The following is a 15,541-nucleotide window of genomic DNA, read 5'->3' on the forward strand; positions in this document are numbered from 1 at the left end:
AAACATCTGGTCACTTCTCTTGTTTAAGGTCTGCATTTTCAAATCCTATCTTCAGAAGCTGATTTAAAAAAAAGTCTGAACTTAGCCAACAACAAATAGGATGAGCATTTCCATATGCAAAGGAGAACAGAAAAAGATACTTTTACACAAAGCTGTGAATCTGTATTCACAGGCCAGCTTACTTTTCTTTTTTAAGTCTGTATTAATGAAATATGTTATTTTCAGAGCTGTCTTGCTGGGCTGTTTTTCCAACTAAATTTCATTCTATTATTTTGTTCATTTAAAAAAAAAAAACTGTCCTGGGGCAGCTAGGTGGAGCAGTGGATAGAGCACCGGCCCTGGAGTCAGGAGTACCTGAGTTCAAATCCGGCCTCAGACACTTACCACTTACTAGCTGTGTGACCCTGGGCAAGTCACTTAACCCCAGTTGCCTCACTAAAAATAAAATAAAATAAAAGTCTCAATGACCCTATTTTCATACTTTTTTATTGGTGACTCTCCTCTCTCTGTCCCCCTTCCCATAACCACTACTCCCTCCAGATTCAAAGAGAGAAAAATACAACCGTTGTATTAGATATGCAGAGTCAAGCAAAACAAAGCCCTGCATTAGGCATGTCTACAAATGTGTACTTCATTTTTTGCACCTTGGGCATCTATCACATTCCCATTCCTTTGGAATAATAGTTTGTTATTGTATTGATTAGAGTTCTTAAATCTCTCAAAGTTGTTTTTTCTTTACAATATTTTTGTTAAGGCTATTAGATTTAACAAGAACAATTGAGAGATTATTGATATCATAACCTTAGAGAGAACAGTTTCATCTAAGTGCTGAGGGGAGAAGCCAGATTGCTAGAGTTTGAGAAATGAATGGGAGGGGAAGAAATGAAGGCATATATAGTGTATTTTCTAAGGGTTTGGCTATGAAAGGAAAGGGAAAGATAGAATGATTGCTTTTTATTTTAATTAACCTCATTAACTACGTGTTAAGTTATGCCATTCTTGACCAGTCTAGAGGCCTTAAGATGGTGGGTGTGGGAGCAAAGTTGATCCAACACCTTTCTCCATATACCTGTCATTTCCCTCCATTGCCTTAATGATTGCTGTTCCTATCTATAAACAGGTACAATCCTGTGAATGTGCTGATGGTAGGTGAGCTTTGTTTTAGGCAAGGAATGCAAAGGAGCCCCTTGCTCACTGGATCTAGGCTGAGGAGACTTACACTTGAGTGGTCTTACCCTTGCCATGTATGTTGGGGGAAGGGGAAGAAGGAGCGGTAAACTCCAGTGTCTGTCTCTTCCTCTTGCTCTGACACAGAAAGAAAGGCTAACTTTTTATAGGCAGGTCAGAATGGGAGTTTATGGTGACTATTCTTTTGTTTTTATGGTGACTACTCTTAATGCCAATAGGATGTTCCCTCCTACCATCAATTGCTGAGCAGTCATGGCAAGCGTGTAGTTGATTCTGGGCTCTGACCCACCCTGACTTTTCTTGGGAGGATGAGGTAGAAAGGAAGGCCTGCAGTGGGTCAGAGCCAGGGTGGGCAGGGGGATAGACAGCTGGGGCCCACATCTTGGAAGGAGGCAACCTGATGCTCTGCTCCCCTTACACAATCATGGGTCCAGGTACCCACCTCTACTCAGATGTTTAAAGATTGGGCTCCACTGGTTCTCCCAATTTCACACCCTACTCCAAGTGTGGGTTGGGTGGGAGGTTGAAGTGAAGGCAGACAGGGAAATACATCCTTGAATGTAGTTTTCCATACTGTGTTTGCTGGGGGATCCAGGAGGGTTTTCTCTCTTTTGTCCTTAATTTCTCAAGGTGTGGAGTCCTAGCCATTCCCTCCATGCCTGGGGCAAAGCTTTGTTTGCTCCACACTGGTTAAGGCTGGGGGTTGGGGTGCATTAAATAAATGTTCCCTCCCCATCTCCCCGGATATATAATCTCAGGAAATATGGTATTACCCTAACTCCAAGGAGAAAGAGTAGAAAGAGAAGGAAGGAGAAAAGATTAAAATGGACTGTATGAAAGATAGTGGGATTATTCTCCCTGCCCATTTCTTTTCTTTTTTTTAATTTTTAAAAAATTTTTATTTTTTAAGTGAGGCAGTTGGGGTTAAACGACTTGACCAGGGTCATACAGCTAGTAAGTGTTAAGTGTCTGAGGCCGAATTTGAACTCAGCTCCTCCTGAATCCAGGGCCGGTGCTCTATCCACTGCGCCATCTAGCTGCCCCCTCCCTGCCCATTTCTAAGAGGTTTACAGAGAGAAGACTATCCACTGACTCCGGGCAAGCACGTCAGACATTTTCTTCCCACTTTGGCACAGTGTTCTATTTCTACAGAGCATCACCAAATGAACTCTAGTTTGATCTACGTTATACCTGATTGCCATCAGGCAGGAAGGCCTTTCTAGGCCTGGACTAAAAGAAAGAAATGGAAGAAATGGAAGAAAGGAAGACTTGTTTGTTCCTAAAATACTTTTTGAGGCCTTGTAACAAATGGAAATGAGAAGAATCTCCTTAAAGCATTCTGGTGGGTTCTGAGGGTTTTCTAGGATAGCTAAGTGGGTTTTGTTGGTTACTATCTAGTTACCCACAACACCATCCTTAAGCAGAAAGAAGAAAGCAAAGTCACTCTTAGGTGCCCCAATGGGCTGTTTCCTATCCTTTCAGAAACAATTGAATGGCCAATCCCCAAATCTCAAAGTTGGAAGGCCCTTAGTTGGAAAGTCCTCAAAATCTCAAAGTTAGAAGGAACCTTAGTAAGCGAGCTGCTAAGTGATTGACACTTTAATATAAATTGATTTAACTTCTCCTCTATCTAGATTATCCTGCCTAGAAGAATACCACAGGAAGAACTCTAGAGAGTGAATTTATTGCATTTGCATTGTAGTCAGCATTTCACCTGGGGAGGGTGGATATTTTCAATTAGATTGAATTCAATAAACATTTAAGTGCCTATAATGTGCCAGATGTTACACAAAGTGCACCTGATGCTCTGGAAGGGCCTAAAATAACACCATGCAGCTTTTATACAGTTATTCTGTTCTGGGATGTGAGGGAAAATGCTGCTTTAGTCCCCAAATGCTAAGGGCTTTGCTCAATACCAGTTCTGGAACTATCTTGGGAAGTACAATCTAGGGTCTGGTCATTGCTAGTAGGGATGCAATAGTATTCTAGTTGCCAGATGAACTGTAGAGTTGCCCTGGAGATTTAGTTCCATCTTGGAGAAATTCCCCAAAGGACCTTGAGGTTCTAGACCAATCCAAACCTCTAGGTTCACCTCAAAATGGATTTAAACCCCCAGGAACTAACTCTTTTTTTTTTTTTTTTTGCAAGGTAGTAGGGGTTAAGTGACTTGCCCAGGGTCACACAGCTAGTAAGTGTCAAGTGTCTGAGGTCAGATTTGAACTCAGGTACTCCTGAATCCAGGGCCAGTGCTTTATCCACTGCATCACCTAGCTGCCCCCAGGAACTAACTCTTAAGTTAGTCAACTCTAAGGAGCTGACTCCTTAGCCTACCTCCAAAGGAGGCTGAATTTGTATCAGGGCAGAGCCTTGAGGACTATTTGAATGGTCTGAGGTAGTACCCCTGAGGTAGGCCTACAATAAAAAGTTGGAGACTAATGTTTCTTAGAACTGACAACACCTCTCTACGCTACTGGAGTACCCACAGAATATTGTGTTAGTCCACTGACCTGGTACCAGTGGCCTTCTAGTGGGGAAATGGTATTTTAGCCTGTCATCTTGGGAGTATTGGATTTTCCACAGGACATACTGTACTTCCTTAGTGCTTTCTTCATGACATTTCTTTGTAGAATTATTGATATAACCATCTAATTCATGAAATTCATCTAAATCAGAAATCTACTGACATTTTCCCTAAAGGTCACACATGTGGAAGAATTTAGGAATTGTGGAAATGGATTTCTTACACAGAGATATTGATTCTTTGTGAAGAGACTTTTCATAACTTTTCCTTCTTTAAAAATCTTTATAAAATTTTAACAAGTTTCAGGAGCCATAATACTCATGAGCACTAATGACTTTTTCTCATTTGGTATAGTGGCCAGAGCAATGGATTTGGAGGCAGAGTAGAGGAACTGTCCCTGAAACTTACTTGCTATGTCATGTAAAAATATTTTGAACTACAGGCCTAATTTGTACTAATTTGGGGGGACTAATCTGACTGGGGTACTTAATCTGGGACTGTTGACTGACTGGCTATCTGACTGCTATTAATTGAATATGGGCCATCTACAAAGTTCCACCACATTGCTCCACTCCCAAAATTAAGAAGCAAAAGATTAAGAAGCCTCTTAACTAAATAATCAAAGCAGAGTTTATTTATGAGATACTATTTAAACATAAAAATACAGAGAAATAAAATGTACAACCTGACTGCTTTCCGGTGCTTCCTTCCACCCGCTGCCCCTGGAACTTTTTTAATACAATAAGGGCTGTAGCCGCCTCTTGCCTTAGGGTATGTTCTACTTTCTCTGCTCAGCTACTTTCCGAATCCATGCCCCTTTCACTTTGTAAATCCCCCTGATTCTAACTTTCCTCTCCTTACTGAAGCTGAACCCGTGTGTTTCTCTCTCACCGACCTCTCCTTCTGTTCTCCTAGTGCTCCAGTGTCCTTCTGTTCTCTCAATCTTCTGGCCTCTCCCAAGCTCGGTACATCTGCCTCTTGCTCTAGTCCTTTAGCCTTCTCCTGTGTCCTTCTCCGTTCCCTTAAAATCTCATCAGTCCTCCTCTCTGTTCTTCTAATCTTGTCAGTCCCCCTTTCTGGCTAACTCCCAGGTCTATATATATCTTTCTTCTCCCCTCTCAAATCTCGGGGCTTTTTGCGCCCCCACAGACCAAGCTAATCTGCCAGCCAGGGCTGTGGTTGGGGCTGGGGGGGACGCTCGAGCATCACGTGCCTCAGCACAGGCTACGCCAGAGCCTGGCATGGACAAGCCTGGGATCTCTCGGATAGATCCGCTCAGGGAAGAGGGAGTTGGGGGCTTTGTCCCCCCAGCTGTCTGATCTGGCATCTCATACAGCCCACGGGGCTTTTTGGCTCACCTGAAGGGGAGGGGGAGGGGCACCAGCACCTCCCACACAGAAGAGACCCTGAGGGCCTAAGGCTTTCTAATCTCAGCCCAAAGGTAGGGTCCCCAAATCAAAATAAATTTCCAGTCACTTGGAGCAAGCAAATGTCACCATTTAGGAGTTCAGTTTCTTAATATGTGGAATAAGGGGGATTCCACTAGATGGCCTAAAGTAATTTCCAACTATGAACTTCTGAGCCTATGATCTTGACTTTCTTAGTAGTTCTCTAGAAACAAGCAAACAAATCTCCCTCCCCGCAACCCATATCTTCCCCACTGTGCAAAATGATTTGAGAATTCATCTGCTTCTGCTGAAGAAACTACATTCTTCCAGTGGTCCACTAAATGACATGGCATTGTCTATTTTTTGCAATTTAAAACTTTATTAGCTAATTGTTCTTTCTATTTTGGCAGATTTATGAGTGGATAGAAATTATAACTAAGAGGCATGCTGATATGCTTGAAAAAATATACATCGGATCCTCATTTGAGAAGAGACCACTTTATGTTTTGAAGGTAACCTTTTGAAAAAGTAATTGCTTTGTCATTTTTTTTGGGGGGGTGTCAAGGTGATGGCTCTCAGCAACAGTGGCTGTGACTTTAAAAATTCAATTCCTTCAGTTAAACAGTCAGTCAATTAAGGGTTTATTTTATTCCAAGCATTGTACCAAAAATTGGGATAAAAGAACAAAAGGGGATAGTCCCTTCCCTCAAAGAACTTTTTTTTTTTTGGGCAGGGCAATGAGGGTTAAGTGATTTGCCCAAGGTCACACAGCTAGTAAGTAGTAAGTGTCTGAGGTTGGATTTGAACTCAGGTCCTTCTGAATCTAGGCCTGGTGCTTTATCTACTGTGCCACCTAGCTGCTCCCAGAACTTATATTTTAATGGGGAGATAGCACATTCACATATAAGCATATATGGAATATATAAAAAATCAGTACAATGTAGTTTTGGGAGATTCTGTCTCTCCCTTCACAGTTTTTCTTCATTTTATTCAAAAGCCACCATGGAAGAGAGTTAGAGTTATCTTCTTGCCTTTCTGTTAGTGTAGAGTTTTCATTTGCAAAGGAAGGGAAAGAGGCAAACAAGACCTTTTTTTTTTTTTTTTGGTAGGGCAATGAGGGTTAAGTGACTTGCCCAGGGTTATGCTGCTAGTAAGTGTCAAGGGTCTGAGGCTGGATTTGAACTCAGGTCTTCCTGAATCCAGGGTTGGTGCTTAATCCATTGTGTTTTCTAGCTGCCCCGAAAGCCAGACTTTGTAGGACAACAAGTCTGTTTATAATGTCTTTGGATGCCCAGGACAGATCTGAAGATTCTAGAGCTTTGTTGCTATGTTCTTAGAAGTCTTTGATTCTTCCTAACCAAATTCTTTATGGATCAATCTACATAGTCTCAGTTTAGATCCCAGACTTCTTCAAGCCTTACACCATAATAATACTCCTAAACTCAGAGTGAGTTGGAATGGTCTTTTGCTTGATGAAATTCCAGTTCTAAATAATTAAAATGGCTGTTCGAGTCCTTCTTTTAAAACTTACATTTGAAAAAAAAATTAAAACCTTACATTTGAATGATTTAACAAAATATTAAATGGATTGAATTAAATACATGACTGTAAGCCTGTATACTGGGATATAAAGACAAAAATAAAACAATCCCTGACCTTAAAGAGTTAACATTCTATTGGAGGGAATAGCATGCACATAAAAAATTTAAAAATATATTATTTTTTCTAATTACATGTAAAAACAATTTTTAATGATTAATTTTAAACAATTTTGAGTTCCAAATTCTCTTTTGTCCCTGGCTTCTTCCCTCATGGAGAAGTAAGTAATTTGATATAGGTTTTATGTTTGCAGTCATGAAAAACATATTTCCATTTTAGTAATGTTGTGAAAGAAAACATGGACAAAAACCCCAAGAAAAATAGAGGAAAAAAAAGTATGTTTCAATATGCATTCAGACTACATCAGTTTTTCCTCTGAAGGTAGGTAACATTTTTCATTATAAGTCCTTCAAAACTACAACTTTGCTAAAGTTGTTAATTATTTCAATTAATTTTTTAGTTGATTCTTTAGGATTTTCCAAGCATACCATCATATCATTTGCAAAGAGTGATAATTTTGTTTTCTCATTGCCTATTCTAATTCTTTCAATTTCTTTTTCTTCTCTAATTGCTATAGTTAGCATTGCTAGTACAATATTGAATAATAGTGATGATAATGGGCATCTTTGTTTCATCCCTGATCTTATTGGGAAGGCTTCTAACTTATACCTATTACAGATAATTGGGGCAGCTAGGTGGCACAGTAGATAGAGCACTGGCCCTGAAGTTGGGAGGACTTGAGTTCAAATCTCACCTCAGATACTTACTAGCTGTGTGACCCTGGGCAAGTCACTTAACCCCAATTGTTTTAAACATCCAGGGGCCTCTCTAGTCATCCTGATAGATATTTTGCCACTGGACCCAGATAGCTCTGGAGGAGAGAGTGAGGTTGGTGACCTTGTATAGCCCTCCCTCACTTAAATCCAATTGACCATGACAAACAACAAAAACAATTACAGATAATTCTTGCTGATGGTTTTAGATAGATACTACTTATCATTTTAAGCTCAATCAATTCCTATGTTTTCTAGTGTTTTTAATAGGAATGAGTGTTATATTTTGTCAAAAATTTTTGTCTGCATCTGTTGATATAATCACATGATATCTTTTGGCTTTGTTATTGATATGGTCAATTATGCTAATGGTTTTATAATATTGAACCACCCTTCCATTCCTGATATAAATCCCATCTGGCCATAGTGTGTGATCTTTGTGACATATTATTGTAAGCTCCTTGTTATTAGTATTTTATTCAAAATTTTTTTTGTCTCAAAATTCATTAGGGAAATTTCTTTTTTTGCTCTTCTGAGTTAAGGTGTCAGTAGCATATTTGTGTCATAAAAGGACTTTAGTAGGACTCCTTCTTTGCCTGTTTTTAAAAATAATTTATTGGAATTAATTGTTCTTTGAACATTTGGTAGAATTCACTTGTGAATCCATCTGGTCCTGGGGACTTTTTCTTAGGGAGCTCATAGATGGCTTATCCAATTTCTTTTTCTAAGATAAGGTTATTTAAATATTCTATTTCCTCTTCTGTTAATATAAGCAATTTATACTTTTGCAAATATTCATTCATTTCACTTAGATTGTCAGATTTATTGACATGTAATTGGGCAAAATAGCTCCTAATAATTGCTTTAATTTCATCTTCATTGGTGTGATTTCACCCTTTTCATTTTTGATAATGGTAATCTGGTTTTCTTCTTTTAAAAAAAATCAAATAACCAATGATTTATTTTTATTTATTATTTATTTAACATTTATTTATTGATTTATTAATCCCTCCTTTGGTTTTTCAGATTTCCAATTTGATGCTTAATTGGGGATTTTAATTTGTCCTTTTTCAATTAAAAAAAAAAGTTGCTTAGTCTGCACTGATCTGCTCTTTCTCTCTTTTATTTTTTCCCCCAAGTTGCTGCTTTGGCTGCACTCCATAAATATTATTGCGTTGTTTCATTGTTGTCATTCTCTTTAATGACACTACTTATTGTTTCTATGATCTGTTCTTTGACCCATTCATTCTTTAGGATTAGATTATTTAGTTTCTAATTATTTTTTCCCCAATTAATTTTTAATCTATGCTTGCACAGATTTTATTGAATGTCATTTTATTGTATATGATCTGAAAAAGGATGTATAAAATATTTCTGCTTTGGGGCATTTGGTTCTTAAGTTTTTAATGCCCTAATACATGGACAGTTTTTATGTAGGTTCCATGTACAGCTGAGAAAAAGGTATATTTCTTTCTATTCCTTTCAGTTTTCTCCAGAGGTCTATCATAGCTAACTTCTCTAAAATTCTATTCATCTCCTTAACTTCTTTCTTACTGATATTTTGGTTTGATTTATGTAGGTTTGAAAGAGGAAATTTTACTTCCTCTACTGGTGTATTTTACTGTCTATTTCCTCCTGTAACTCATTTAACATTTTTTAAAAAAGAATTTGGATGCTATGCCATTTGGTGTATATATGTTTAATACTGACATTGCTTCGTTGTCTATGGTGCCTTTTAGCAAAATGTAGTTTCCCTGCTTTTCTCTTTTTAATTAGATTTGCTTTTGCTTTGTCTGAGATCATAATTGCTACCCCGGCTTTTTTTTTTTTTTTTTTTACTACAGCTGAAGCATAATAGATTCTGCTCCAGCCCTTTATTTTTAATTTGCTTGTGTCTCTCTGCTTCAAGTGTGTTTCTTGTAAACAACATATTGTAGGATTCTGGTTTTTAATCCACTTTGTTATCCACTTCCATTTTCTGGGTGTGATCATCCCATTCATATTCACAGTTATGATTACTTACTGTATATTTCCTTCTATCCTGCTTTCCTCACCTCTCCCCCAGCCCCACCCCATTTATCCTTCTCTCTCTCCTTTCATTCCATTCCTCAGAAATGTTTTGCTTCTGACCACTGCCTCCCCCAATCTACTCTCCTTCCTATCAGCCCTACCTCTTCAATTATCCCCTTCTCCTTCTACTTCCTTATATGGTAAGATAGATTTCTATATCCAACTGAGTGTGTATGTTATTGTTTCTTTGAGTCAATTCTGATGAGAGTAAGTTTCAAGCATTGCTCATCACTCTGCTCTGACCATCTTCCTCTCCACTGTAAAAGCTCTTTTGTGCCTCTTTTATGTGAGTCAATTTATTCCATTCTGTTTCTCCCTTTCTTCCTTCTCCCAGCACATCCCTCTTTCTCACTCCTTAATTTAATTTTTTTGAATATCATCCTATCATAGTCAACTCACATTCGTGGCCTCTGTCTATGTATACTCTTCTAACTGTCCTAATAATGATAAAGTTCTTAAGAATTACAAGTCTCAATGTGGAGGTCTTTTGCATGACTACACATGTATAACTTATATTGAATTGCTTGATTTCTTAGGGAGGGTTGAGGAGGGAGGGAGGAAGAAAATTTGGAACACAAAGTTTTAAAAAAATCAATGTTAAAAAATTTGTTAGGGGCAGCTAGGTGGCGAAGTGGATGGAGCACCGGCCTTGGAATCAGGAGTACCTGGGTTCAAATCTGGCCTCAGACACTTAACACTTACTAGCTGTGTGACCCTGGGCAAGTCACTTAACCCCAATTGCCTCACAAAAAAAAATTGTTTTTTACATGTAACTTGGGGAAAATTCTAAATAAATAAATAAATTTTAAAAAATTTAAAAAGAATTATAAGTCTCATCTTCCTATGTAGGAATGTAAACAGTTTAACTTTATTGAATCCTTTATGTTTTTACTTGCTTGTTTACCTTTTTATGCTCCTCTGGAGTCTTGTATATGAAAATCAGAATTTCTATTTAGCTCTGGTCTCATCATTAGGAATTCTTGAAACTTCTCTATTTCACTGAATACTCATTTTGCCCCCTGAAGAATTATACTCATTTTCTCTGGGTAGGTGATTCTTGATTGTAATCCTAGCTTGTTTGCCTTCTGGAATTTCATATTCCAAGCTTTCTTATCCTTTAATGCTGAAGCTGCTAAATACAGTTTAATCCTGACTGTGTCTCTATGATATTTGAACTATTTCTTTCTGGATGCTTGGGATATTTTCTCCTTGACCTGGGAGCTCTGAAATTTGGCTATAATAATGCTGGGAGTTTTCATTTTTGAATTTCTTCCAGGAGGTGATCAGCGTATTCTTTCAATGTCCATTTTACCTTCTGGTTCTGGGCTATCAGGGCAGATTTCCTTAATAATTTCTTCAAATATTTCTAGGATTTAAAAAAAATTATCATGGCTTTTAGGTAGTCCAGTATTTTTTTTGGGGGGGGGGAAGCGGGGGAATGAGGGTTAAGCAACTTGTCCAGGATCACACAGCTGGTAAGTATCAAGTGTCTGAGGTCAGATTTGAACTCAGGTCCTCCTGAATCCAGGGCTGGTGCTTTATCCACTGAACAACCTAGCTGCCCCTTAGCCTAGTAATTCTTAAATTATCCTTTCTGTATCTATTTTCCAGGTCAGTTGTTTATCTGATGAGATATTTCACATTTTCCTCTATTTTTCCATTTCTTTGATTTTGTTTTATTGTTTCTTGATGTCTCATGGAGTCATTAGCTTTAACTTGCTCAATCCTTATTTTTAAGAAATTATTTCTTTGCTGAGCTTTTGTGTTTCTGTTTCCATTTGGACATTCTGCTTTTTAAGGCATTCTTTTCTTCAGCAGATTTGTGTGCCTTTTATTTTTATTTTTATTTAGCAACAAACATTTATTTTATTTTTTCCAGTTACATGTAAGGGTAGTTTTCAACATTCATTTTCATAAGATTTAGAGTTCCAAATTTTTCTCCCTCCCTCCCTTTCCTCCCCCCTCCACAAGATTGCAACCAGGTTATATATGTACAATCCACAAGTGTTATTTATTTATTTATTTATTTTTGGTGAGGCAATTGGGGTTAAGTGACTTGCCCAGGGTCACACAGCTAGTAAGTGTGTAAAGTGTCTGAGGCCAGATTTGAACTCAGGTACTCCTGACTCCAGGGCCAGTGCTCTATCCACTGCACCACCTAGCTGCCCCTCATAAGTGTTCTTTTTATCAGTTCTTTCTATGGGGGTGCATAGTAAGCTTCTTCATTAGTTCCTTGGGATTGTCTTGGATCATTGCATTGCTGAGAGTAGTTAAGTCATTCACAATTGCTCATTGAATAATATGCTGTCATTATGCACAATGTCCTCCCAGCTCTGCTCACCTCACTATACATCGATGTTCATTAGTCTTTCAAGGTTTTTCAGGGATCATCCTGTTTGTCATTTCCTGTAGCACAAGACCATTCCACTACAATCATATAGCACAGCTTTTTCCATCATTCCTCAATTGATGGACATTCCCTTGATTCTCAATTCTTAGCCTCCACAAAGAGTTGCTATAAATATTTTTTTGTATAATTTCCCCCCCTTTTCTCTTTTTCATGATTATTATTGTTAACTGTTTCCCTTCCATCCTATTCCCTTCCTCATGATATTCATTCTATTATCCTTCTTTCATCTTATCATTCTTCAAAAGGGATTTTCTTCTGTCTGTCCCCTCTCCCACTCTGCCCTTCCTTCTTTTGCCCCTCTCTATCCCCTTCCCTTCCTATTTTCCTGCAGGGTTAGAAAGATTACTCCACCCAGTTGAGTGTGTACATTATTCCCTCCTTGAGCCAATTCTAATGAGGTTGAGGTCTTTGAGCCAATTCCGGTGAGTGTAAAATTCATTTACTTCCCAGATTAAATAGATTCCTCCACCCAGTTGGGGGGTGTGTGTTAGTCCCTCCCAGAGGCAGCTCTGATGAGTTTGAGGTCGTTGAGCCTTTTCTGATGAGTGTAAAATTCATTTACTGCCTTGCTCCTCTCCCATCTCTTCCCCCACTTCATAAGCCTTTTCCTGTTTCTTTCCTGTAGGATTTCACCTCTGCCCTTCCCCCTCCCCCAGTGCACTCCCTTCCCCCCTCAATTTAACCCTAAAGATGTCATCACCTAGCTAGGTGACACAGTGGACAAAGCATCACCCCTGGACTCAGGGGGATCCCAGCCAAAACCTGGCCTCAGACACAAGACAGTTGCCCCCTGTATGACCCCAGGTATATCCCCCAGCTCCAATTTTTTATGGTTCTCTAGGGTCTTGTATTTGAAAGTCAAATTTGCCATTTAGTTCAGGTCTTTTCATCACAAATATCTGAAAGTCTTCTTTTTCATTAAAGTCCCATCTTTTTCTGCTGAAAGATTATGTTGAATTTTGCTGGGTAGGTTATTCTTGGTTGTAACCCCATTTCCTTTGCCCTCTGGAATATCATATTCCATGCCCTCTGGTCCTTTAATGTAGAAGCTGCTAGATCTTGTGTTATCCTGACTGGGGCTCCACAGTACTTGAATTCTTTCTTTTCGGCAGCTTGCAATATTTTCTCCTTGACCTGAGAGCTCTGGAATTTGGCTGTAATATTCCTAGGAGTTTTCCTTTTGGGATCTCCTTCTGGAGGTGATTGGTGTTCTTAAAATTTCTATTTTAGCTTCTACTTCTAGAATTTCAGGGCAATTTTCCCTGAGAATATCTTGGAAGATGATGTCTAAGCCCTTTCCTTGATTATGGTTTTCAGGTAGACCAATAATTTTCAAATGATTTCTCCTTGACCAATTTTCCAGGTCAGCAGTTTTTCCCAGAAGATATTTCACATTGTTCACTATTTTAAAAAATGTATTTGGATTTGCTTTATTGTGTCTTGGTTTCTCATAAAGTCATTGGCTTCCATTTGTTCAATCCTCATTCTTAGGCAATTATTTTCATCAGAGAGCTTTTGTATGTCCTTTTCCATTTGGCCAATTTGACCTTTCAAGCTGTTGACTTTTTTCTCATGTCTTTCCTGCATCACCATCATTTCTCTTTCCATTTTTTCCTCTACCTCTCTAATTTTGTCTTCAAAATCCTTTTTGAGCACCTCTATGGCCTGAGACCAATTCATATTTTTCTTGGAAGCTTTAGATATAGGGGCCCTGATGTTGACATCTTCCTCTGAGAGTGCACCTTGGTCTTCCTTGTTACTGAAGAAACTTTCTATGGTCCTCACCTTTCTCTGTTGGCTCATCTTGCCTTTCTTTGACTTGACTTTTAGCTCCTTAAAGTGGGGCACTGTTTCCAGGCTGCAGTATCCCAAGCTTAAGAAGTCCCAGGTGGTATGATTTAAAGAGAATCAGGCTCTTCACTTACCTGGCCTGTTTCCTGGTCCTAGATGACCCCAGACCAACTTGCTAATCAACCAGCTTTGTGTGTTGTGGTTGTCAGCTCTGACGAGCCTGTGCCCCTCCCCCACCTGGGCCACTGCTACTCAAGCCTACCTCCTGGTTCCCAGCAGGGGTGAAAAACCCAAGTTCTGCCTCAGAACCAGCATAGACCCCTGTAGTCTCCCCCCTGCCCAGGGCTCAGCCCTTTCACCAGACTATGAGCTTAGTTCCAGATGACACTGATGCTTCAGCTGATTCAGAGGCTCTGGGAGGTCTCCTTCTCTGGTGAGGCCTTCCTGGGACTGGTTCTGTGTCAGGGGACTGTGGGGTTGGGCTCAACTCCTGTATCAGCACAGCAGCTCCCTCCTTCTAACCTTCCAAGACGTTCTTGGTTAGAAGATGATTTCAGCACATTCTTCTGTGAGTTTTGCTGCTCTGGGCATTTTCCTATGGCATTATTTGGATGTTTTTGGGAGTGATTGTATCATGAGTTCAAGAACTCACTGCCTTTCCTCTGCCATCTTCTTGTGTGCCTTTTTTTTTTTTTTGCAGGGCAATGGGGATTAAGTGACTTGCCCAGGGTCACACAGCTAGCAAGTGTCAAGTGTCTGAGGCCAGATTCGAACTCAGGTCCTCCTGAATCCAAGGCTGGTGCTTTATCCATTGTACCACCTAGGTGCCCCCTTGTGTGCCTTTTAAAAACACATTTGACTTATTATGTTTTTAAGGTGTTATTTTCTTCAATATTTTTATTCCTCCTTACCAAGCTGTTAACTCCTTTTTCACAATTTTCTTGCATCACTCTGATTTCTTTCCCCAATTTTTTCTCTACCTCTCTTATTTGATTTTTAAACTTCTCTGTGAGTTTTTCCAGAAATTAATTTTGGGCCTGAGAGAAATACACATTTTTTTTTAGGCTTTGCACATAGCTGTTTGCTTTTTTTTGTCTTTTTCTGAATTTGTTGTTTTGATCTTCCTTGCCATCATAGTAACTATCTATGGTCAGGTTCTGTTGTTGTTGTTGTTGTTGTTTGCTTATTTTCCCAGACTATTTCTTGAATTTTAACTTTATATTAAAGTTGGGCTCTGCTCCTATGGTGAAGGGGACACTGTGTCAAATATCAGGGTTTTTTGTATTACTGTTTTCAGTGCTAGTTTTGGGGGGTCTATAAATTTTCAGTTCTTCTGAGGTGATATGATTTAAGGAGAGGTATGGTCACTGCTCTCCTGGTCTGTGCTCTGATTTGTGAGTGACCACAAGTATTCTTTTTCACTGGAACTGGAACCTGGGTTCCTACTCCTAATAGTGTTCCTCCTCACCCTGGGACTGTGACCTAGAACAGTGTATGGTCAAGGCAACAGAATCCATCTCCCTGTGCCTGCAAAGGGTTCCTATTAATCTCCTTCTGACCAGTTGTCTACAGGCTGAGAGTTCTGGAAGTCACCCCAACCTCTGCCCAAATAATTTGCCTCCAAGGCCTTCTACTGGCTTGCTGAGTACAGCCTACACTGATCAGGTTGGCACTGGACTGTGTTCTGCTCACTGTTATCCATTCATTAATTTATCTGTCTGTCTGTCTATCTATCTATCCATTAATTCATTCTTTTATTTGTTTATTCATTTACCTATTAATCTATTTATTCACTCATTTA

At 39.2% G+C, this 15,541-nt stretch overlaps 1 protein-coding gene across 1 annotated transcript in view; it reads left to right on the forward strand.

Moving 5' to 3' along the window:
• Positions 1-15,541, forward strand: part of CPB2 (carboxypeptidase B2) — a 62,605-nt gene that overhangs the window by 20,955 nt on the left and 26,109 nt on the right. Inside the window, exon 5 of the mRNA XM_043990590.1 lies at positions 5,508-5,609. Coding sequence (XP_043846525.1) covers positions 5,508-5,609 — 102 coding nt within the window. The remainder of the gene's footprint in view (positions 1-5,507; positions 5,610-15,541) is intronic.

This window comes from Dromiciops gliroides, chromosome 3 (genome assembly GCF_019393635.1).
Source record: "Dromiciops gliroides isolate mDroGli1 chromosome 3, mDroGli1.pri, whole genome shotgun sequence".
NCBI classification, from domain to species: domain Eukaryota; kingdom Metazoa; phylum Chordata; class Mammalia; order Microbiotheria; family Microbiotheriidae; genus Dromiciops; species Dromiciops gliroides.